General features: G+C 44.4%; 1 protein-coding gene across 4 annotated transcripts; it reads left to right on the forward strand.

Moving 5' to 3' along the window:
• The first annotated feature begins 291 nt into the window (after positions 1-291).
• On the forward strand, positions 292-22,624 carry CASC3 (CASC3 exon junction complex subunit). 4 transcript variants are annotated; one of them, XM_032616463.1, is made up of 14 exons: positions 301-1,867; positions 2,262-2,289; positions 2,627-2,664; positions 14,032-14,190; positions 14,280-14,431; positions 15,220-15,396; positions 16,133-16,818; positions 18,150-18,214; positions 18,515-18,629; positions 18,869-18,967; positions 19,221-19,435; positions 20,052-20,174; positions 20,377-20,440; positions 20,908-22,624. In XM_032616463.1, the coding sequence occupies exons 1-13, from the start codon at positions 1,637-1,639 to the stop codon at positions 20,398-20,400; spliced, it is 2,112 nt and encodes a 703-aa protein (XP_032472354.1). In that variant the 5' UTR covers positions 301-1,636; the 3' UTR covers positions 20,401-20,440; positions 20,908-22,624. The 4 variants fall into 4 exon arrangements, 3 of the variants coding, with proteins under 3 accessions (XP_032472355.1, XP_032472354.1, XP_032472356.1); XM_032616465.1 differs by lacking the exon at positions 301-1,867 and adding an exon at positions 1,948-2,012 and having other exon boundaries at positions 20,377-20,441; XM_032616464.1 differs by lacking the exon at positions 15,220-15,396 and having other exon boundaries at positions 292-1,867; positions 20,377-20,441.
• Positions 22,625-23,785: the final 1,161 nt, after the last annotated feature.

Raw genomic sequence — 23,785 nt, forward strand, 5'->3', positions numbered from 1 at the left:
GGTGCAGTGGTTAAGAATCCACCTGCCAACGCAGGGGACTCAGGTTTGAGCCCTGGTCCGGGAAGATCCCACATGCTGCGGAGCAACTAAGCCCCGTGCGCCACAGCTACTGAGCCTGCGCCCTAGAGCTGGCGAGCCACAACTACTGAGCCCGCGCACCTAGAGCCCGTGCTCCACAAACAAGAGAAACCACCGCAATGAGAGGCCCGCAAACCGCAATGAAGAGTAGCCCCCGCTCGCCGCAACTAGAGAAAGCCCACGCGCAGCAACAAAGACCCAACGCAGCCAAAAATAAATAAATAAATTTATAAAAAAAAAAAAATTGAATCCAGACCAAACAACTGAAAGGCAAAGTGGCAGACTATCACTTTCCTTATTTAGACACTAAACTTGGCAGCTTTACTATATCAATTTACTTTGAGATAGATAGGATCCTCTGGGTCTTTTTTTTTTTTTCTGTCTGTTAACACTTATTAGATCACACATCCTCCATTTTGAACTCAGGCAGTTGGTTTCTGGAGCTGTATTTACAAGTTGACACATTTGACCACTTGTTTAACCAGCTGAGATCTGTTTGGATCCTGATTATATCTCTGAAGGCATTCAGAATACCTTCTGGTTTCATATTGTCTATAAATTTGATAAACATCAGTATCCTTAACCATAGCATTTGTAAAAGCATTACACCGGACAGAATCCTGTGCTATGATAGTGACCTTTCTCTGGTGTGTATTATTAAAATGTGTACTCCCGTAGGTGCACTGATAGCTTACGCTTCTTATATGTTTTTATTATGGCACAAAACAAATATACCGATATTTTTCATTGCTGAAAAATGTGTTGCCAAAATCTCAGCATTCCCTCATCTACCCGTCTGGCGTGCCCTTAACAAGAAGGAAATCATGTCAGGATATTGAACCAAATGCCCATTCCTATGATTATCTTTTTTAAAATCGGTTCTAAAATCTTGGTAAGATTACCATCATACCAGCCTGCGCTTTGGGAGAGGTGATGGCTGGGGTGGGAAGACACTTGAAGAGGGAAGAGTAAATGAGAATGCAAGGGAAAACACTGTAGTGCTGCAACACTAAATCCTCGGGCTTCACTACGGACAACTGGTTTCTCCTCCGCCCTTTAGCTTAAAATGGGCTGGTGTAACAAATCTGATGCAGCACAACGGCTTCAGGGGTTTCCCTTGATTTGTGATTTTACCAAGCAAACGAATTCAGTCAAACGATCTGCTTCAAACGTAGGCAGAAACGAAAAAGAAAATCATGAAACAACTCCAATGCCGCAGTGAAGCTGTGACAGGTCAACGATATCCACTCGGAAAGCCCAAGATGGCCGGGCGTGGAGCCGAAGGAGGCTGCCCTAGTGCAACTCCCCCCTTGCCCGGTGCCCTACCGGGGGAAGTCAGGGGCCGCGTCACGCCCCCTCACGTCACCGACTTACGCAATCCCGCTCGCCGGCAAACTTGTCGCAGCGCGCCAGCTCCGCCCCCAGCCCCTCCCTCTGAAGAGCCGGGCGAGCCTCGCCGCAAGTGAAGCATGCTGGGACCAGGTCTCGAGCTTCCCGGCAGCCCCTGCGACGGGCGGGGTACGTCAGGAGCTGGCCGGCGGCGGCTGTTCTCCGTAAGATGGCGGACCGGCGGCGGCAGCGCGCTTCGCAGGACACCGAGGACGAAGAATCTGGTGCTTCCGGCTCAGACAGCGGCGGTTCCCCGGCGCGGGGCGGCGGGAGCTGTAGTGGTAGCGCTGGAGGCGGCGGCAGTGGCTCTCTCCTTTCCCAGCGCGGAGGCCGAGCCGGGGCCCTTCATCTGCGGCGGTTGGAGAGCGGGGGCGCCAAGAGCGCTGAGGAGTCGGAGTGTGTGAGTGCGCGCGGGCGGGGCGGGCCGGCGGGCGGGCGGGCGGGCGGGGCGGGCCGGGGGGCGGGCGGGGTGTAGGTGAAGATGGGAGGCTGGGAGTTGACGGTAGATGCTGAGGCGTAACGTGTTCGAGAAGAGAGCTATCCCAGTGCGGTTTGCCTCCGGAGCCCCAAGCGGGGAGGAGCGGTTTGTGGGGGGAGGGCAGAGCTTCTGCGGATGGGTAGTGGATGTTTATTCAGAAATTGGGACTGGAGGTGAATAGACGGGACCTCCCGCGGATGCTGCTTGTTAAAGATGTACCTTTCCTCGTGCCCCTTTCCAACCATTTTGTGTTCAGTTTTCAGCTCTCACCCTCTGGAAATCACAGAACTAACCCATGTCTTTTCCTTTCTTTTAGGAGAGTGAAGATGGCATCGAGGGCGATGGTGAGTAGCATCCTGACAGTTGTTTGCCCATAAACTCAGGTCAGCTGTTTCCAGCAATTGACAGACTGTAAGGATTTGGGGGAGGGTGCCGCAAAGTGGCTCTTTGTAGCATAGAGCTTAAAAGCGTACGTTTTAGCAGTATGATCTTGGGAAAGTCAAAGTCACTCTTTGAACCTGTTTTCAGTCTGGATATGGGGACTGTAATTTTATCTCCCTCATAGGTTGAAGTCAGAATTAAATTAGAACTTTAGCTTGATCCACAACAGGCAGTCAGGAGATGTAATTATAATAACTTGTGTTGAAATTTTTTTCTTTCCATGTTTCTGTTTCCTTTCAGCTGTTCTCTCGGATTATGAAAGTGCAGAAGACTCAGAAGTGAGTGTGATAGTTTCTTTCTCCTATGGTGTAGGTTGGAAAGTGTATTTTAAAAACTGCACACACCTGTGGTTCAAAAGTACCATCACCTACTTGTTACTCCTCTTGTGCGTTCTTCATTTGTGCTTCTGAAAACTATTATAAAGGGTCTTGTTCAGTTATATAGGGAGGGAAGCTTGGTGTGAGCCTCTTCAGGCCACATGTGTTATACTGTTAATAGCTGGCTTTTCACCCTATCTAAAGGAAATAAGGTTCTAAATGAGAGAATGAGAACATTCTGAAGCCCTTTACAGGTTGTTTGACACTCCATTTCATGATGCCTAGGTAGTGAAGCCAGCCAGTTGGATATTTTTTCTGAGTATATCTGAAGACCTTAAAAGGGTAGGATTCTGAGTGGTTTGTGTCAGAAGCATTTCTCAGTTTATGGATAAGGTTTTCTGTCTTTAGCAGAAAGCTTCCCTAAGCCAAACGTTTGTGAACTTACTTGTTTTGATTGGATAAACTACTAGAGACGCTATCAGAATGGCTATTTGTTTACTGGAGTTGTTGAACAGAGCCCTGAGATACAAGGAGGAATTGGATTGTGGATCAAAGGTTTATTCTATAAATTTTATAGAACTGTTGCTACATATTAGACTTTCCATTAAGCCCTGGAGATGCAACAGATACAACAAAGTTCCTATCTTTAGGAATCTTACAACTTAATAAGGAAGTCAGACAAACATTGAGGCAATCGTAGGACTTGGTGACAACTGCTAGGGGATAGGGTTAAGTAGGGTGTTAATGGCCGGGTACTGAATCCATCCATCTTAGGCAGTCAGAGGAGAATGAATTGGAGTTAGCCAGGCAAGCCATGTTCTAGACAGAGGGAACAACCGCTACAAAAGCCCAGAGACGGGAGAGAAGATTAAATATTTGGAAACTTGAAAGTAGTTTGGTGTGGCTGGAACATTGTCGGGACAGGATGGATACAAGAAATAAGGGCATATTAGTGAGTAGGGGCCAGATCATGCAGGGATTACTTGTTCCTTCTGTTTATTAAGTGCCTGCTCAGAGCCAGGAGCTGTGCTAGGCACTGGAATAAAAGACAGGCATGGTTCTGCCCTCATGGAACTTAGCAGTACATTCCAGGTCAGAGGGGGAAAATATAGACAGTTAACTAAGTAATTACAATAATGTTTGGTAAATGCCATGTTATTGGAAGCATATGGTGCTTTGGGAGCACATAGCAGGGACAACTAACTGGGTTTAGGGTGTTTGGAAATGTTTACAGGAGCGAATGTTCAAATAGAGACCTGGAGGGTGAGTAGGAGTTAGCCAGGTAGAATTTTCTAAGCAGAGGGAACAGTGTGGAAAGAAGGTCTAGAAGGGATGGACTCCATGGTGAGTTGGAGGATATGAAAGGTTTAGTATGACTGGTGGTAAGGATGAATCTCAGTCCAAATTTTAAAGTACTTTATAAGCCAGGTTGAAAACTATTTGGATTTTATTCTAAGGAAGTAAAAAAGTGTACCAGGGTTTTAAACAAGAGTGTGATACAGGTTATGAATTAGACTTAAATTTTAAAGCAGTGTTTGTCAGATCCAGGGAACACCTACATGAAAAAATCCTACTGAAACAATCTTGCAGAGGGAGGGAAGACTCAGACATTTGTATGTTAACAAGATCCCAGGCTGAGGCACAGTAATATTTTAGAATTATTATTTTTGTAACCGTTATTTTGTGTGCAGTGGGGAGAGTTGATCTGAAGGGAGCAAGATTAGAGACAGCAAAGCTAGTTAAGAAAGCTACTGTGGAAGTCTAGGAAAGTAGTAAGTGTGGCATGGAGTGGAGTGGTGGCAGTGAAAATAGAAGTGGACAGCACTGACAGTTATTTAGGCTATGGAATTGACAGAATGTGGTGATTGATGAGATGATTTATTTTCTTTGAAGTCAATGGTAAAGTTATCTGCAAAGAGTAAAAAGGAGATAAGAGGTTTTGGAGTGAGGAATGTTTGCAGTAGTCACTAGAGAACAGAAACATCAGAAAGACTGCCAGGCAGTATGGAGTGTTCAGTGAGGTTTGGTGCTTGTGACTTTATAGGAGTTTACCATTCTGTGTATAAATGAGTTTGGATGTTACTCTTAACAGCAAAGAAAGAAAGGCTGTTGGAGGCTTAAGTGTGGAGGATGCATTGTGGATGAGGCAAGACTGGAGACAGAGCTGTTAAAAGGTTATTAGGATAGTCCAAGGAGCATGATGGTGCCCTAACGAAGGGACATGGCAGTGGCACTAGCAAGACATAGATTTGAGAGATATTTCGGTGATACTAACAGAACTTCTTGACTGATTGAATGTGGAGCCTGAATTAAGGAGGAGTCAAAGGGATGCCCAGGTTGATGAATGGTGTTATTCACTAAGAAACGGACCACAGTGGGAGGAGATTTCAGGAAGGACAGTGTTGGGTTAAGTTTTGAGATTGAGGAACATGTGGGACTTTGATGTGGCAATATCTAGTATATATTGTCTGAAATTTAAGAGAGAGGTGTAGTTCTGTTCTGTCTGATAGGGTAGTCACCAGCCAAATGGGGCTATTTAAATTAATTAAACTGAAAAGTTCAGCTCCTCAGTTGCAGTAGCTACATTTTAAGTACTCAGTAGCCACATGTGCATAAATAAAAACATTTCCATCATCCCAGAAAGATCTGTTGGACAGCACTTGTCTAGATTAGAGAAGTAGACTTGGTATCTTGCCTTTCATTGTAATCTGTTACTTGCTTGAATTTCTTGTTGATTACTAACTGTATATACCTAGATGCTACACTTTAGTCTTGCCTATTTTTTAAATCTTGATCTATCTCTTAGTCTGCAGTTTAGTTTTTCATCCCTTTCTTTTCTTTACAGTGTGTCCATTGAAAAGATTTTGATGGTCACTCATTCATAGTACAACTCAGCATGCTCCCTCTGTCCTTTGTATTTCTTGCAAATTGTCTTTCCATGATATCCTTGGAAAAATACCAGTGTGACCCAGAGCTTTTATCTTGCACCGGACTGACTGGTGAACACCTGATTTTCTTTCCCTTATAAGTCACTTGCTATTTTTGTCTAGATATTCCCAGTCTATTTTCTTTAAGGTCCAATAAATTTATTAGAATTTGTCCTGGAGTTGGTCATTCTGGATCAGTGTTCATAGGTATGAGATGTGCTCTACAGTATGTCATGGAACTTCTATCCCAATATTCTTTTCCTGTCTTCAGTGTTTGACCCTTCTTCTGTAATCCTTTATATCTGTTTCTTCATTTTCTGTTGATTTTTAAATATTTTCTTCCTTTTCACTTTTAATTTCTCATAAAGCATTATTGTTGTGTTTGTGTTGTTTGTGTTCCTTCTAGTTTTAGACTTTGTATTTGAAATGAATTTTTTTTTTCATTTCTAATATCTCCCTTTGAATGAATGAGTTCTTTCATTTCATTTTTGGATTTTTCTAATTCTGACTGATGTTCTTTCATGCCTTATATAATATTAATGTCTTTTTTGCTCATTTTGAAATAGAAGTTACAATTTTGATATGATATGCATGTCTTTTGGGCATGCTTTCATTGTAGGAATGCTATTCTACGTTCTTTTTTTTTCTCATAGCAAGTTTATGTGGGACTTGATCTCTGTATTTTTCCTTTGTTGATTTTAAAAATTAGTTTTCCTGATCTTTTCGAAGGAAGTACAGCTCAGAGTAACTTCTTCTAACTTCATAGAGCTCCCTCTTCAGTTGTTTTTCTGTAGTGTTAAAAAATATATATATGATGGCTTGCTTTCTGAGATTTTCTGCTTTTGTTCCCTTCTCTAACTTGTTTTGGACCTTCTCTTTCCTTCATTCCTTTTATCCCTCTTCTGCTGAGTTTGATTCCCTTCTCAACAGTTTTATCTTCAGTGTGTTACTCTCCTAGAGGGGAGCCCTGGCAGCCAGATTGGTTTTAAGATTTCAGAAGGGTTACACTGCTCTAACCCTTTCAGACCTTCTTACTGCAGGACCCTTAAACACACATTCTATTGGAGACAGTAAAACCCCTTCTGGTTTCAACTGTTATTCTCAGTTTTGCTTTCTATTGACTAGTTCAGGGTTCTTCTGTTTTCAGGTCCATTTAGTGCTCTCTGCTTTTTCCAGCACTGATACCAATCTGATGCATGTCTTCTGGCTGTTGATGCTTTGCTCTTATGTGCTTATATTTTGGGTCCTGGGGGATAGCTTGTAACCTAGTTTTGTTGTAAATGTTATCCAGAGGGTTTTGATCTTGCTCCCATTTCATGTGGAGATTTGAAGAGATCAAAAACTATGCTGCTGCCATTTTCACAGAATCTTCCAAGAAAATTTTTTAAAGAAATTAGCCTATGAAGGGGAGGCTAGAGAGCTGGTAGCTGGAAAGAAGGCTGTAACGTCAAGAGAGGGTTTGGTGTTGTTTTTTAAGTTGGAGAATAAAGTATGGCTAAAGGTTGAAGAAATCAGTAGAAAGGGAGAGAAAAGGGAGGGGATAGGTAATGCGTGTATTGGTGTCCTTGACTGAGTACATGAGAAGAAATAGGAAACAGACAACAACAATAGGAAACATCTTCCATTGTAATTATAGAGAAGTGGGAAGCAAAGGTATATGGGGAGGAAGCTGGTGCGCCCTTTGTTTTGTTTTCCTTGTGAAGTAGAAGGAAAAACGTAAAGAACGGTTGTTGGTGGAAGGGCAGTGTAGGAATTGTGAGACTAAAGGAAGTTTGAGTAGTTGAGGTTGGAGGTGGCACTGGTGGGTGAAGTTGTATGTTTTTTTTTTTTTTTTTAACTCCCTTTAGTGATGATCAGAAGTCTGGTTGTAAGCTTAGAAAAAGATAGTTGATCCAGTCTTGGGTACATGGGAGTAGGGGACTTGAGGGAATTACTAGTAGTGATAGAAATGAAAGGGTCACAGAGTTGAGAGAGGAAAGTGAATGTGGGAAAGGACTGATCGGTAGGGAAAAGGTAGAAATGTCAAGGGAGTGGATGACGTAAGAAATTGGAGACTAGAGAGTAAAGGAGTAACTGGGGAAGAACAGGAATAACAGGCGGGTTTTCGTTTTTTTTTTTTTAACAGCTTTATTGAAATATAATTTATGTGCCATTCAACTTACCCCTTTCAAGTGTACAGTTCTATTGTTTTTAGTATATACAGGTATGCGTGACCATTACCACAGTCAGTTTCAGAACATTTTCATCACTTCAAAAGGAAATTCTGGGGACTTCCCTAGTGGTGCAGTGGTTAAGAATCCGTCTACCAATGCAGGGGACATGGGTTTGATCCCTGGTCCGGGAAGATCCCACATGCCACGGAACAGCTAAGCCCGTGTGCCACAACTACTGAGCCTGCGCTCTAGAGCCCGCGAGCCACAACTACTGAGCCTGCGTGCCTCAACTACTGAAGCCCATGCACCTAGAGCCTGTGCTGACCAAGAGAAGCCACCACAATGAGAAGCCTGCACACTGCAATGAAGAGTAGCCCCTGCTCGCCACAAACAGAGAAAGCCCGCGTGCAGCAACAAAGACCCAACGCAGCCAAAAAATAAATTAATTTTAAAAATATATATATGGTCCACATCAAAAAAATCTTTAAAAAAAAAAAAGAAATTCTGTACCCTTTAGCTGTCACTTGCCCCCCACAGTTGCTCCATCCTTATTCGCTCCAGCCCTAAGCAACCACAAATCTACTTTCTGTGTCTAGAGATCTCCCTATTCTGGCCTTCTATATGAATGGAATCATGTATTATATGGCAACATAATATAATATACTGGCTTCTTTCACTTAGCATAATGTTTCCAAGGTTTTCATCCAAGCTGTTAGTTGCGGCATGCAGGGTCTCCGTTGAGGCATGTGGGATTTTTCTTTGCAGTGTGCGGGCTTCTCTCTAGTTGTGGTGTGCAGATTCTCTCTCTAGTTGTGGCATGTGGGCTCCGTAGTTTGTGGCACACAGGCACTCTTGTTGAGGCGCGTGAGCTCAGTAGTTGTGGCGCGCCGGCTTAGTTGCCCTGTGGTATGTGGGATCTTAGTTCCCTGACCAGGGATCAAACCCATGTCCCCTGCATTAGAAGGCAGATTTTTTACCACTGGACCACCAGGGAAGTCCCCTGTACTTCATTTCTTTTTATGGCTGAATAATACTACGTTGTATGCATACACCACATTTTGTTTATCCATTCATCCATTGATGGACACTTGAGTTTCTGTTTTTTTGTTATTATGAATAATGCTGCTGTAAACATTAGTGTACAAGTTTTTGTGTGGTTGTATGTTTGCATTTCTCTTGGTTATGTACCTAGGAGTGGAGTTGCTGAGTCATGTGGTAACTGTTTAATTGTTTGAGGAATTGTCAAACTGTTTTCCAGAGCAGCTGCACCATTTTACATTCTCAGCAGCAGTGTATGGGAATTCCAGTTTCTCCACATTCTCAACAGCACTTATTATTGTCTTGATTTTTTGATTCCAGCCATCCTAGTAGGTATGAAACGGTATCTCATTTTGATTTGTATTTCCCTGATGAGTAATGATGTTGAGCATTTTTTCTTGTGTTTATTGGCTATTCGTGTATCTTCCTAGAAGAAGTGGCTATTCAGATACCTTGTCCTTTTTTTAATTGGGTGTTTTTTTTATCATTGAGTTGTAAGAGTTCTTTATATATTCTAGATATAAGTTTCTTATCAGATATATGATTTACAAATACTTTTTCCCATTCTGTGTGTTGTCTTTTCACTTTCTTGATGGTGTAAGGTTTCAGTGTTGATGAAGTCCAATGTATCTGTTTTTTCTTTTGTTGCTTGTGTGTTTGGTGTCATATCAAAGAAGCTTTTGCTGAACCCATGCCAAATGCAAAGTCATGTTTTCTTCTTCTAAGAATTTTATAGTTTTGGCTCTTATATTTTAGGTCTTTGATCCATTTTGAATTAATTTTTGTATAAGGGGTGAGGTAAGAGTCTAACTTCATTCTTTTCCATGTGGCTTTTTTTTTTTAAATAAATTTATTTATATATATATATATTTTTGGCTGCGTTGGGTCTTTGTTGCTGCACGCGGGCCTAGTTGCGGCGAGTGCAGGCTGCTCTTTGTTGCGGTGCGCGGGCTTCTCATTGTGGTGGCTTCTCTTGTTGCGGAGCACGGGCTCTAGGCGCACGGGCTTCAGTAGTTGTTGCTCGTGGGCTCAGTGGTTGTGGCTCGTGGGCTCTAGAGTGCAGGCTCAGTAGTTGTGGCACACGGGCTTAGTTGCTCCAGGGCATGTGGGATCTTCCCGGACCAGGGCTCGAACCCCTGCCCCCTGCATTGGCAGGCAGATGCTTAACCACTGCGCCACCAAGGAAGTCCCCCATGTGGCAGTTTTGATCAAAGTCTGAGGTGTTTAAATTTAAGATTTTTAAAAGTAGATCAGGTTTACTTAAAAAAAAAAGAAAATGTATATAGCAGTTCCAGGTAAGACTGAAGTGTGTACGTGGAAGTGGATGACCAAAGTGGAGGTGAAAACTGAGCTCCTTGCCATTGTCTTCAAATTAATGACAAGGTGGACCCAGGCAGAGGCATAGAGGTACAGGTTTCCCCCTTGGTCTGATAGAGCATCCCTGTGAGCTGAAATGGCTTAAAGCAAAGAAGCAGTTACCTTAGGACACATCTTGCCAAGGGATGCACAGAGTAAATCGACATAAAGCACGGATGCTCACAGACACAGTTCAAAGCTGTGGTAGCTTGATGCTGAGAGGCTGAGTGTAGTTCCCAGGGCAGGAGCTTGGTGGTGCCACTATTTCTGCTTGGGGTGTGGAGCTGCCAGTATGACAGCTCACTGCAAAACAAAACACTGAGTACAATTTTCACTTTTGCCTTTCTTCTTAAAACAAAAATTATCTTCAAGTTTCTTTCAGTTTGTGAAAACAAGTGCTACTGTAGGTCTTTCATAAAAGTGAAGTGGTGTAATCCGAACTTTTGAGAAGCAGGGTATAGCTAGGTGATAGGAGCCTCAGAGAAACAGCAGTTTAAAATGAGGTGGAGTTGGGATTAGCACATACTAACTGGTATATATAGAATGGATAAACAACAAGATCTTACTGTGTAGCACAGGGAACTATATTCAGGATCCTGTGATAAACCACAATGGAAAAGGATAGGAAAAAGAATGTTTATATATGTATAACTGAGTCACTTTGCTGTGCAGCAGTAATTAGCACATTATAATTCAACTATTCTTCAATAAGTAATAAATTAAAAATAATAAAAATTAAAAAAATTTAAAATGAGGCAGAGGAGTAGATCTGGAAGAGACGTTGAGAATGAGGAAGGTACCAGGTCGACCTCTTACTCTGAAATATGTGGGGAATGGAAACATGAGCTAAAACCTTTGCATGAGAATTCTGCCAGGGAAGCAGTTGCTTCAGTAGAGAGCTAGGCTTTAGGGTTGGGAAGGGTGTTCACTGAATGGGACAGTCAAAAGTAGGGGAAAGGGTTTTGATGTCAGCCCATAGCTGAAGAAGCTTGACTCTAGGGTAGCACCTTGGCTTCCATTACACCAGACTTTGATGCTAATTTGGAGTCTCCTCAGCGCTGTGCTATTTGTATCTTTCTGTCCTGCCCTGGAAACAAAATTAGTTTCTCATTTGAAATAAAAGAGTTGCCTCATTTGACATTCCACCACAGACTAAGAGGGGATAGAGCGTAAAACAAAGTTCTCTCATTAATCATGCTGATACTATTTTAAGGTGTTTGAATTCAGTCAGTGTTGGGGCGGGGGTGGGGGGAGTAGTGAATTAAGGTCACATACACACCAAGGAAGACATTTTTTTTTTAAAGATGAAATCTTTATTATTTTTTTAATATTTATTTATTTGCTGCGCCAGGTCTTAGTTGTGGCATGTGGGATCTAGTTCCCTGACCAGGACTCGAACCTGGGCCCCCTGCATTGGGAATGTGGAGTCTTAGCCACTAGACCACCAGGGAGGTCCCCCAAGCAAGATTCTTGCAATTTCTGCTACAGAACCTGCAGGGAACATAGGACCAAGGAAAGAACTGAATGATTACCACCCACCTATTCCCAACTCAAGAGGAGAGAAAACTTCTTGTGATTGAGGAGAAATGGGAAGAATCAAGGGTACTTGGTTGTTAAAAAGCTGTAGGTAAAGGTGTGGTTCTCATAGTGTGGGTGTGGTCAAGCAGTCTCCCTGAACTCTGTGGTTTCATAGCAGTGTCACCTTCCTGGGACTCCTAACCCAAAACACTTAGAGGCCGAAATGCCCTGATGCTGAGCAGGGAATAAAGGGGAAGGGGAATTAACTGACTTGTCTGGGCCAGTCAGCAATCTTAGCCCTATTTGAAAAAAGGTCAAAAACTTAGAACTTAAGAGCTTCTTGTTTCATCAGGAGTCTCAGTGAGTATCTTTGATCAGATTCCTGAGGCCATCCTGGACCTGGAGTCAGGAGAGGGTCTGGTACAGATTGAGTGTCAGACCCAGTAGGAGAATAAGAGACCAGTGTACATGAATATACCAGGGGGGCAGAGGTATATTGATACCCTTACATGTTAACCCAGCAGTGGGGACTAAACTACCTTCCCTTGAATCCATTTCTTTGTGTCCTCATAGGTCTCTAAACCTACCTCCCCTGGCCTATAGCCCTGCCTCCTTAGGTCCAAATCTTGGAATGACAAGGATATGAGAGTAACTTTAGTCTAAAGCCAGCCCCCTTAGCAGGAGCCTTAGCTGCTCCCTTTACCTACCTAGAATTAGCTACACCTCTATCGCCTAACCCTTTCTAGTGGCCCCTATTTAAAGGATGGCCTAAGGGACCCTTCTTTGTATGGGCAGACCTAACACTTCTATGTCACAAGCAGGATTATCCAGTTGTTTTTTTGGTTGGTTGTTTTTTGCAGTATGCGGGCCTCTCACTGTTGCGGCCTCTCCCAGCCACGTGGCTCAGCGGCCATGGCTCATGGGCCCAGCCGCTCCGCGGCATGTGGGATCTTCCCGGACCGGGGCACGAACCCGTGTCCCCTGCATCGGCAGGCGGACTCTCAACCACTGCGCCACCAGGGAAGCCCCTGTTTGTTTGTTTGTTTTTTTAATTGAAGTATAATTGATTGGATTATCCAATCTTGCTGTGCTAAGAGAGGGAAGAAAGTGGAGAGGAGAGAGAGCATTTGGGCTTTAATTTTTTTCATTTCTCAGGTGCAGTGATTGTACAAGTCCTTCTAATGTTTTCCAAGTCGTAATTTTATAATTTTATTCTGGACAGAGTTTTTGGCTAAGGGGCTCTCACGCTACAGAAAATTTAGTATTTATATCACAGACATAAAAAATGTAAGCCACTATTTCCCAACTTGAGAGTAATAGTGCCTTGGGAAATCATGGAGTTATTGTAAAGGGTTGCAAATTCACTAGCTGTGTTCTCATTATCTGTAGACCAAATCGACATCTCCCACCTTTATGTACTACTATTATTGAATATATATATGAATTAATAAAATATAAATGTATTTAAAAGTATTATTGAATGTATAGCAGTTGTTTGTCATTACATGTTTTCTCAATTTGTGGATACTATACTAAGCTATTGTCTCATGGGGATCCATGAAAATTTTAGATCCTAAAAAGGGGTTCATATAATCTAAAAGGTTGGGAATCTCTGTTCTAAGCCATTTTGAGATGAGAGAATTAACAGCTTGAGTTAGAGTGTAGTTATTAGGCACTGCATGTTTAAAGAGACGATTCATTGAGAGGGAGAGAAATTATCAACAAAGATATAGCTCCTTCTGTATGCTAGACACTTAAAGCCTCCCATCCATATCCCCTGGGCTTCTTCCCCAGAGGCTGCCACTGTTTTTGGTTTTTGGGTTTTTTTTCTCCCAGTTTTATTAAGGTATAATTGACATATAGCACTGTGTAAGTTGAAGGTGTACAGCATGATTTGACATCATGAATGATTATCACAGTAAGCTTAGTGAATGAAAGAGGCTGCTGCTGTTAACAGACCCTTGCATTTCTTCCTGGAAAACTTACAGGAATCTATATAAACATATATATATTTTTGGCCACACTGCACGGCTTGTGGGATCTCAGTTCCCTGACCAGGGATTGAACCCAGGCCCTTGGCAGTGAAAGCATGAGCATGGAGTCCTAACCACTGGACCGCCGGGGAATTCCCTGTATATATATATTTTTAATGTGCTTTTAATTTTTTTAACAATGTTTCTGTCCTCTAGAAATTTTAGTAAGAATATTGATGTGTTTGCTTTTAATTCGTTAGAAAATGTTTTCCTAAAGAATGGAAAATTTTTTTTAAAAATGGAAAATTTTAAAATACACCATTCAGATCTTATCTCCACAGCTGACAGGGAAACTTTTTTCAGGGTGATGAAGGGGAGTACAGTGAAGAGGAAAACTCCAAAGTGGAGCTGAAATCAGAAGCCAATGATGCTGCTAATTCTTCAGCAAAAGACGAGAAGGGGGAAGAAAAGCCTGATACCAAAGGCACTGTGACTGGAGAGAGGCAAAGTGGGGATGGACAGGTTAGTACCCACCAAAGGCCTCCGTTTGGGTTCTGGAATAGGAGGTCTTAACTTTGGAGTGAGTAAGGAGTCCTTTATCTGTCCGATAGGAGAGCACAGAGCCTGTGGAGAACAAAGTTGGTAAAAATGGCCCTAAGCATTTGGATGATGATGAAGATCGGAAGAACCCAGCATACATACCCCGGAAAGGGCTCTTTTTTGAGCATGATCTTCGAGGGCAGACTCAGGAGGAGGAAGTCAGGTAACAGCCACTTGCCACTGCTCTGTAGTATGTTAGTATGTATTTAGTGCTTACTATTGAAATATATGCCAGGCACTTTGCTGAGTATTTTACTTGTATTATCTCATTTACCGTTCACAACATTTTAAGGTAAGTACTGTGATTGTACAAGAGGGATCCTCTTGTACAAATGAGGAAAGTAAGGCTTAGAATATTTAGTAACTCTTGGTGGAGGAGCTGGGATCCAGAGCCACACATCCACTGCCTTCTTTAATCTGAGGCTCAAAACCTCTGGGATTTGAAATACTTGCATATGTGGCCTTATAGGAGAGAGATGTTTCCAGAGTGCTGAGTAGTTTGAAGTGAAGTCTCTCCTCATTTCCATTCCTGTTACATTTGAGCCCAGCAGGCCCTGAGGTGCTGTGATTCACTCTTGCTTTTGGAAGGCCTGTTTTGTATGGCCTGTCGGGAAAAATGGAGAGAATACCCGAGTTCCTACTGTTTCCCTGCCCAACGCTGTTTATTTCATGAACATCTTTTTTTTTTTTTTTTTTTGCGGTATGCGGGCCTGTCACTGTTGTGGCCTCTCCCGTTGCGGAGCACAGGGTCCGGACGCGCAGGCTCAGCGGCCATGGCTCACGGGCCCAGCCGCTCCGCGGCATGTGGGATCTTCCCGGACAGGGGCACGAACCCGTGTCCCCTGCATCGGCAGGCAGACTCTCAACCACTGTGCCGCCAGGGAAGCCCCATGAACATCTTTACTTGGCAGAATCTGCCAACCTAAGACACGTTTCCCTGGTTTCAACCAGACCCAAGGGACGTCAACGAAAGCTGTGGAAGGATGAGGGTCGCTGGGAGCATGACAAGTTTCGGGAAGATGAACAGGCTCCAAAGTCCCGACAGGAGCTCATTGCTCTTTATGGCTATGATATCCGCTCAGCTCACAATCCTGATGACATCAAACCCCGAAGAATTCGGAAACCCAGGTGAGGAAATTTTGGAGCCCACACTATTGATATTTACAGGAGAAAAGCTCTGCTTTTTTTTTTTTTTCTTTTTTTTTTTCGCGGTACGTGGGCCTCTCACTGTTGTGGCCTCTCCCATTGCGGAGCACACGCTCCGGAAGCGCAGGCTCAGCGGCCATGGCTCACGGGCCCAGCCGTTTCACGGCATGTGGGATCTTCCCGGACTGGGGCACGAACTTGTGTCCCCTGCATCGGCAGGCGGACTCTCAACCACTGTGCCACCAGGGAAGCCCAGATCTCTGCTTTTTAAAACGCTATTCTGGGGGCTTCCCTGGTGGCGCAGTGGTTAAGAATCTGCCTGCCAGTGCAGGGGACACGGGTTCGCAGCCCTGGTCTGGGAAGATCCCACATGCTGTGGAGCAACTGGGCCCGTGAGCCACAGTTACTGAGCCTGCGCGTCTGGAGCCTGTGCTCTGCAACAAGAGAGACCGCGATAGTGAGAGGCCTGCGCACCGCGATGAAGAGTGGCCCCCACTTGCCACAACTAGAGAAAGCCCTCGCACAGAAACGAAGACCCAACACAGCCATAAATAAAGCAAACTGTCAACAAGTAAACATAAATAAACACTATTATAAAAAAAAAAAAAAAACATGCTATTCTGGCCCATAATTGGGTGAGGAATATCGGAAGTCTCCCTGACCCTCAGTTTATGTCTCTAGTGGTCCCTTTTGTTATTTCTCTGTTCCATTTGTTCAGGTTTGGGAGTCCTCCACAAAGAGATCCAAACTGGATTGGGGAGCGGCCAAATAAGTCCCATCGCCACCAGGGTCCTGGGGGCACCTTACCACCAAGGACATTTATCAACAGGAATGCTGTAGGTACTGGCCGCATGTCTGCTGCCAGGAATTACTCTCGATCTGGAGGCTTCAAGGAAGGTTGTGCTGGTTTTAGGCCTGTGGAAGCTGGCGGGCAGCATGCTGGCAGGTCTGGTGAGACTGTTAAACACGAGACCAGTTACCGGTCACGGCGCCTGGAGCAGACTCCAGTAAGGGATCCATCTCCAGAAGCAGATGCTCAAGTGCTTGGCAGTCCTGAGAAGGAAGAGGCAGCCCCAGAGATACCAAATCCTGCTCCTGACACTGCACCACCAGCTCCTGACAGACCTATTGAGAAGAAATCCTATTCCCGGGCAAGAAGAACCAGGGTCAAAGCTGGAGATGCAGTCAAGGTTGCAGAGGAGGTGCCCCCTCCACCTGAAGGGCTGACCCCAGCACCTCCAGTCCCAGAAACTACGCCTCCTCCGCCTGCTAAGACTGGGAACTGGGAGGCTCCAGTGGATTCTACTACAGGTGGACTTGAACAAGATGTGGCACAACTAAATATAACAGAACAGAATTGGAGCCCAGGGCAGCCTTCATTCCTGCAACCACGTGAGCTTCGGGGTAGGTACCTTAGGGATAGTGACTCGCTTTTTCCCCTTTGTATCATTGGACTTAGGCGCATGGGACTTACGTCTCTCAGGGATGTGGTGTCTGACAGTATCTTCATTAACTGCAAGAAACAGATGGATTCATAGGTATATTCATTCAGAAACCTCAGAGCAGTTTTATCTACTGCACAAGACTACCCCACTGCTTTGCTGACTATTAACTGTTCAGTCATCAATACTGAGCTCCTGAGTACAGAATCCGTTACCAGTCGCTGTAGAAAAAGTGGAAGAAGGCAGTGTTCTTATTATTTGAACTAATGGTTAAATGTTTCAAGGCAGAAACTGCATTTGAATTTGGATGAGTATCTCCTAATCTTTTTGAAAGGAAAGCCTCTAATTTCCTCAGTCTTCTAGAGCCAGGCTGCCCAGTAGAACTTTCTGTACTGATGGTGCTTTTGAATACTTGTAATATGGCTAGAGTGACTGAGAAACTGAAGTTTTAATTAATTGAAATTTAAATAACCACATGTGGCTAGTGGATATCCTGTTGGACAACATAGTGCTAGTGACTAGGACCTATCTACCACCCCTCTCCCCAATCCTATTTTTCTTCCTCCAGTCAGATAGATTAGAGGATCTTTTCCTTAGTTTCTGAAATCTAAATCGAACTCAAAGATTGGAAATCCTCATTTGGACTGGCAATTTCTGCATTCTTATCTGGTGTGCGTAATTTTTGAACACCGAAAACCAGGGTAGCCTAAACTGGACCTGGAGTTGATCTTTGGATAGAGGAGTACACTCTCCTACCAATGCCTTATTACCATTGGAAGACAGTCTCTAGAACATTCCCTTTTGTCCTGAGTCATCTTCTGCCAGAGGGGAATCTCTTCCTATACTTCTAGCCCAGACCTCTGTGGCCAGGAATAATCAGGTAGATTTAGAACATCCTCCCCTCTCTAGTTGTTGCTCAGAGACTTCAGGGCTGAGATTTATCAAGATGTTTGATAATGTAATATGCTAATTATAACCTCCCAGGGATTCTGTTCAGGGAAATACTTGATGGGAAAATTTTGAACTTGCATTTTCTGAATTGCATTACTGAAGTAATTTTTTTTTCATGTTCAGAGGTTTTATTGCTGTATTAAGGTGGCAGGCAATGGGGGCAAATTTCCAAATGCTGGAGTTGACAGGAAGCAGAGATAGTTTAAAAGGAATTTTGTTAGTTTAAAGGAAGAAAGCCATTCCCCATGTTGGGATTCTTCAGCCTGTCACTTTCTTGATGGTATCTTGAGTCCCGTTCACATCTGTCTGCTCTGCAGCAGTGACTTTTTTGGTGTATTACAGGTATGCCCAACCACATACACATGGGAGCAGGACCTCCACCTCAGTTTAACCGGATGGAAGAAATGGTACAGAAGGGGGAAAGGGGCACATGTAGGGGGTTGCATGTCACAGCTCATTCACTGTTTAAACTAAGTCAGTTTTCGCATGTTTCCCTTTTAATTTGGGTCTCCCGAAATGTAGGGTACAGGGTTTGGGTTTAGATCTTGATGCTTTTTCATTGGTTTTTCAATTCTTTTTGCAAATACTTTTTTTTAACACTGCCATGTACCAAGTAAGTGTTTTGCAGTACCTAAAGGAGGGTGGGACATGATACGAGAGTCAGCCTTTTGGAAGTCTTCTTGCTCAGACCTCTTTCTTTATTTCAGGGTGTCCAGGGTGGGCGAGCCAAACGCTATTCATCTCAACGGCAAAGACCTGTGCCGGAGCCGCCTGCCCCTCCTGTGCACATCAGTATCATGGAGGGACATTACTATGATCCATGTGAGTTTATTTTTATTGTTGGAGTATCTTTCTTGGCAGGGTGAAGTGAACTAAGAGACCAGCCTCCTGCCTCCTGAATTTCCCTTCTGACCTCTCCTTGTGGTTAACACATTCTCTGGTTGCTCTTTTCTTCACATGGAAATGAGAACATCTTTTCAAAGGGCTTGGGGGTCAAGGAGACTTGTCCATGTGATGTGAAGAGTGAGGGTTTATGAGAGTCCCAATGTGATATCTTACAGTGCAGTTCCAGGGACCAATCTATACCCATGGTGACAGCCCTGCCCCACTGCCTCCTCAGGGCATGATTGTGCAGCCAGAAATGCACCTTCCCCACCCAGGTAAGCTTTGCGCCTCTGCTTGTATGCTTCCAGTACGTGAGGATATGTGTTGGGGGCTTCACAAACCCCATCCTCTTGAGCTCTGTGCTGCTTGCTAATGAAGCTGGCCACTTCGGCTGCTTGGGCAACAAACTCCTCTTGGGTCCATCCTGAGGACTTCCATCCTGAGCAGTTTGTGGTGAGCAGTTCAGCCAGGCCATCCCATGGAAATGGTGTTACCTTTTATTTCAGTTTTTGTTTTCTTATTGTCCAGGTTTACATCCCCACCAGACACCGGCACCTCTGCCCAATCCAGGCCTCTATCCCCCACCAGTGTCCATGGCTCCAGGACAGCCACCACCTCAGCAGTTGCTTGCTCCTACCTACTTTTCTGCTCCAGGCGTCATGAACTTTGGTAATCCCAGTTACCCTTATGCTCCAGGGGCACTGCCTCCCCCCCCACCGCCTCATCTATATCCTAACACACAGGTGAGATGGCTAATGAGATTTTCCTAAGTACACATCCTTTAAATCAGACAGGAATATAGTATGAGGAGAATGCTCAAGGAATTGGAGAGAACATTTCAATGCCACTGATTTGCATGTGGTGTCAGGACGCCTCTTGGTGGTCAGGAGCTAGAAATGCAGCTTATGTGATGCCCATCATCTGTTTATTCTCTTCCGTTTCTTCAGTGGTGTTTCATTCAAGTATTTTAGTATGTCTTAGGTGCGCATGTCTGCTGTTTATTCAGCTGCATAATGAAGTTGTATTCTACTTACGAGCCCTACCACTCCCTGTACTGTTTAACTCCCAGAAGGTTGACACCATGTGGTATCTGGAGTGTCACCACTGAGCTCAGTTTCTTCCATTTGTCAGCTGATGGTAGGAATTAGAGAAAGCTGGGTAGTACTTTGAAGAAGTAAGAACCCTATTAGGACATATTAAGGCAGAAATGAATAATTATTTTAAAGGGGGGCAGCTTAGAGATTTAAAAAATTATAAATTCCTCAATGCTCTTATTTTTGTGCCTGAATAATGTTTCCTGTTTATCATAGTTTGGATGAATTAATTCCTTTTTCTTCTCCTTGCTTATTGGGGTCCCAGGCCCCATCGCAGGTATATGGAGGAGTGACCTACTATAACCCCGCCCAGCAGCAGGTGCAGCCAAAGCCCTCCCCACCCCGGAGGACTCCCCAGCCAGTCACCATCAAGCCCCCACCACCTGAGGTATGAGAGCTCCTAGGGAAGGAGCTCTAAACAAGGGATGTTTAGGGCACATCCGACCTCAGTGGGCTTTCCTTTTCTTCAGATTTCCCTCCTTTTCTGGGTGTGTTTCTATGGAAAATGGTCTTTTTTTTTTTTTTTTTTTTTTTTTTTTTTTTTTTTTTTAATAATAATGACCTGATAACAAATTCCAACTTTATTTCAGGTTGTAAGCAGGGGTTCCAGTTAATATGAATTTCTGAATATTTTAAATCTAACATCGTATAAAAAGTAAGTGTACAACTTACTATGACTCAGAACATTCTTAAAACTAATGCTTACTTGCTTAACAGTCACCTAATTAGTGCTCCAAGTTGTAATCATGGGATATCTCAGGGGGAGGCTTAGAGGAGTCCCAGAATTTGCCAGTTTCTTTGTTTTATGAATGCACTGAGCAGGGTTGAGTAAAAACCACTGTTAATTTGGTAGCATTTTATTTGGGAAGCTGGAAGGAAAAAATGCAGGAGGGCATTCCTTATTAAGGAAAAGGGAAATCTAAATTTGAGGTGTTACAGCAGAGCTAATTCTAAAGGTCGTGGAGGAGAAAGACCATGGGGGTTTTGTTGTTTTGTTTTGTTTTAGGGATATTACTTTAATATACATTATTTAGAAATGTGGCTTTTTGGAAATAGCTTATAAATATCCAAAAGGTCCACTAACACTTTGGTGGTTCTTCCCTTTTTCTTACCCCTGTCAGGACAGCAGAGGTGAGAACCCAGGATAGAAAACAACTGGCTGTCTACTACCAGGAGGGCTTCGAAGATATAGGATGGCTCCTACCAGCAAGCAGCTGAATGGGGGGAACCCCTGCCTGCCTCTGAGGATAGGCTCTGTTGGAGAAAGGGAGAAGCAAGTGGACTTCCTCCCGTTTTCAGTCTTTCTTTGAGTTGGCTGTGCTCAGAGGAGCAGAGATCCAGACAGCCCAGGCTTCTGAGTCTACATCTAGGAGCCCACATCTTTTGCTCTTCTTCACTTTCTCCTGGGAAATTCAAGCATCTGCTGCTCCCAGGGAAGCTCCATCCTGTTTTGTTTTCTAAGATGTTCGTTTTTAAAGCCTGGCTTGCTATTCTTAAATTAATATTCCTTTAACACCCCCCCCCCCCCGCCCCCTTCTCTCTCTCTGCCTTTAAATGAAACAAGTTCATTCTCTGGTTTGCTAGCTTCTCTGGGTTCCCTTTTGGCTCTTCCCTGCATCCCAGATAATTGAGACCTTACCAGCCAGTCTTCCCCCACCAAGTCTACAAAGAGCTGGCCTTTCATTTTTGGTTGGCCTTTGTTATTGTATACTTGGACTCTCTTAACTCTTCTAACTCTATGGAAACATAGCTGTCTGCACAGAGTGTCCCATTGTGGAGAAGATCTCAAAGTGTGTGGTAGGAGTCCTTCTTCTTGACTTCGATTTTTAGAATTCTGGGCCTTCATCAGTCTCTGTACTCTGGTAGACTTCACTTCTCTACTAAGGGCAAAGTCTCAACAGTGGAGAGAGATGGCAAACTAGATGCTTTAGTGAGAAAGGGAGGGTGGAGTGAGACCCTTTGCACCTTAGGGGTTTGTATTCACACAGTCCTCAGGGCTCAGTCTTTGAGGTAAGTGGAATTAGAGGGCTCTGCTTTTCTTTACATCCTTTCTACCACACCCCTTCCAGTTGCTATGGACCAATGCATCTCTCTAGAGGCAGATATTACCCAGCCAGCGGTCTTCCCTGTCCTTTGCAATTGCTCTTCTCCGTGTCTTTCCTGCTACAAGTGTTTTAGATGTTACTACCTTGTTTTCCCTAAGTTTTATTACTCCTGTCCTTGCAGACAGAGGGTACCACACCTGGGCCTAAAGCCTAAGGACGCCAGTCACTTTTCAGGGCAAGGGCTCCTCCCTCCTTTCCTTCTTATCTACGGCGCTGAACCACTCCCCTGCTGCCTCTTTGGAAGAGATTCCTGTTACTGCAGCACTTGTGACTGCCAGGGGTAACTTGGCCATTGTCCCTGTCCTTCTACAGAACCTGAGGGAGAAGGTGGCAGCTGTGTCTCTCCCCAAGTAATGTCACTAATTCTGTTCCTTCTCTTCAGCAGCTGGCTTAACCACTCTGAGTCACAGGGGTGGGAGGGGAAAGAGGCACTCAAGCTGTAACCCCCAAGGAGGAAACAACTAAGAGATTGTTCCAGGAGTGGCTGATGGTTGTGCCTTTTGTAGGCTGTTCCCTTTGCCTTAAACCTGAAGATGTCTCCTCAAGCCAGTGGGCCACATGCCCAGATTCCCAGACCTTAAGACACTGTGACAGTTGTCTCTGTTGGTCCACTGTGTTTTGTTGCAAGAGTTTCTCCATGTGTATTGTTCTTGTTTGTTACTGTTTTAAAGGGTGCACATATGTGATTGGCATTGTGACTTGGAGAAAATAAAATTTAGACATGTAAACTTGGCTCCTTTGCCAGTGTTTTGCATAAGTCTTGATTTGGGAGGGAGGGAAGGGGACCCCCTGATTCCCTAGAGTCGCAGTCCCAGCTTGAGCCAACTCAGAATTGTGAAATGGAAGCCCAGAGAGGTGAAGACCCGCCCCATGAGGCCACAGATGACTGTACTCCCTATTAATTTTCTTAACCCCATTGCCGCATAGACACCAGGATATGCAGTCTCTTAGATTGGAAGTGCAAGGGACAGAAAATCTAGTGAGATGTTGCTTACCTACGTGAACAGCTAGTAACCCTCATGCCTGCCTTTGTGCTTGGCAAGTAAGTTTCCCAGGGTGATGCCCCACATATCAATACAACTGTACCAGGTCTTGGATGAGGGGAAGGTGCAAATAGCTAGCTGTCCTCTTGAAAAGGAAAACTTCCGCTGGCACTGAAGTATCAAGGACCACAGTGTAAGAGAGAGGCTCCTATCAGTACAAGTAAAGAAGAGGGGCAATTGAAAGACCAGCTCTGGCTCACACTCCCAGTTACCTAGGCCACTTGGTAGCTAGCTTTGAGTTGACTATTTCCTCCTGCAGATCCTCCAGATCCTGGGTGGTGTGGAAGTTTACTACAAAGGCTATCCCTGGTGTGGGGAAGCAGTTGAGTTCAGTGTGGAGCTGGCAGCATCTGTCCTTGGGTCCCACAAGTCTTTGTACACTGGGGGCATGGGCATCATGGTGCATCTTAAAATGACAGTTGGGACTCCCTTCTATACCCTTTGGTGCTGCTGCCACAGCCAGAGAACCATTGACTCTTCTGACCCTCAGCCCTAATTCCTCTGATTCATGTCAGTTTACTTACCTTCTCCCCTGCAGAGTGATGGGTAACTATGGGCCTGATCTCTTGGGGTCATCCAAAGGATGCCAGCCAGCCTTGGGGGTGCGTTGCTGGCAGGAGGAATGAGTATGATATTTCCCCCTCACCCCTGCCTCTTGATTCTCCAGTCCTGCAGTTAGATCCCATTGCTCTCTCTGTTGCCCTGGTAACCAGCTCAGCAAGAAGAAACTCAAGCTCAGCAAAGCCCCCAGGTTCTCTGCCCTCCCGGCCTGCCTCTCAGTGGGCAGAAAGAAGGCGAGTGTTAAGGGGCAGTCGGATCAGCCTTAGGTAGCCCTGCCCTATCCCCTTCCA

The sequence above is a fragment of the Phocoena sinus genome, chromosome 20 (assembly GCF_008692025.1).
Source record: "Phocoena sinus isolate mPhoSin1 chromosome 20, mPhoSin1.pri, whole genome shotgun sequence".
Classification (NCBI taxonomy): Eukaryota; Metazoa; Chordata; class Mammalia; order Artiodactyla; family Phocoenidae; genus Phocoena; species Phocoena sinus.

Coding starts and splice junctions, on each gene's coding strand:
- CASC3 (XM_032616463.1), top strand. CDS start 1,637: ATGGCGGACCGGCGGCGGCAGCGCGCTTCGCAGGACACCGAGGACGAA. Junction 14,191..14,279: donor GGCAAAGTGGGGATGGACAG/GTTAGTACCCAC, acceptor TCTGTCCGATAG/GAGAGCACAGAGCCTGTGGA. Junction 18,215..18,514: donor TTAACCGGATGGAAGAAATG/GTACAGAAGGGG, acceptor TCTTTATTTCAG/GGTGTCCAGGGTGGGCGAGC.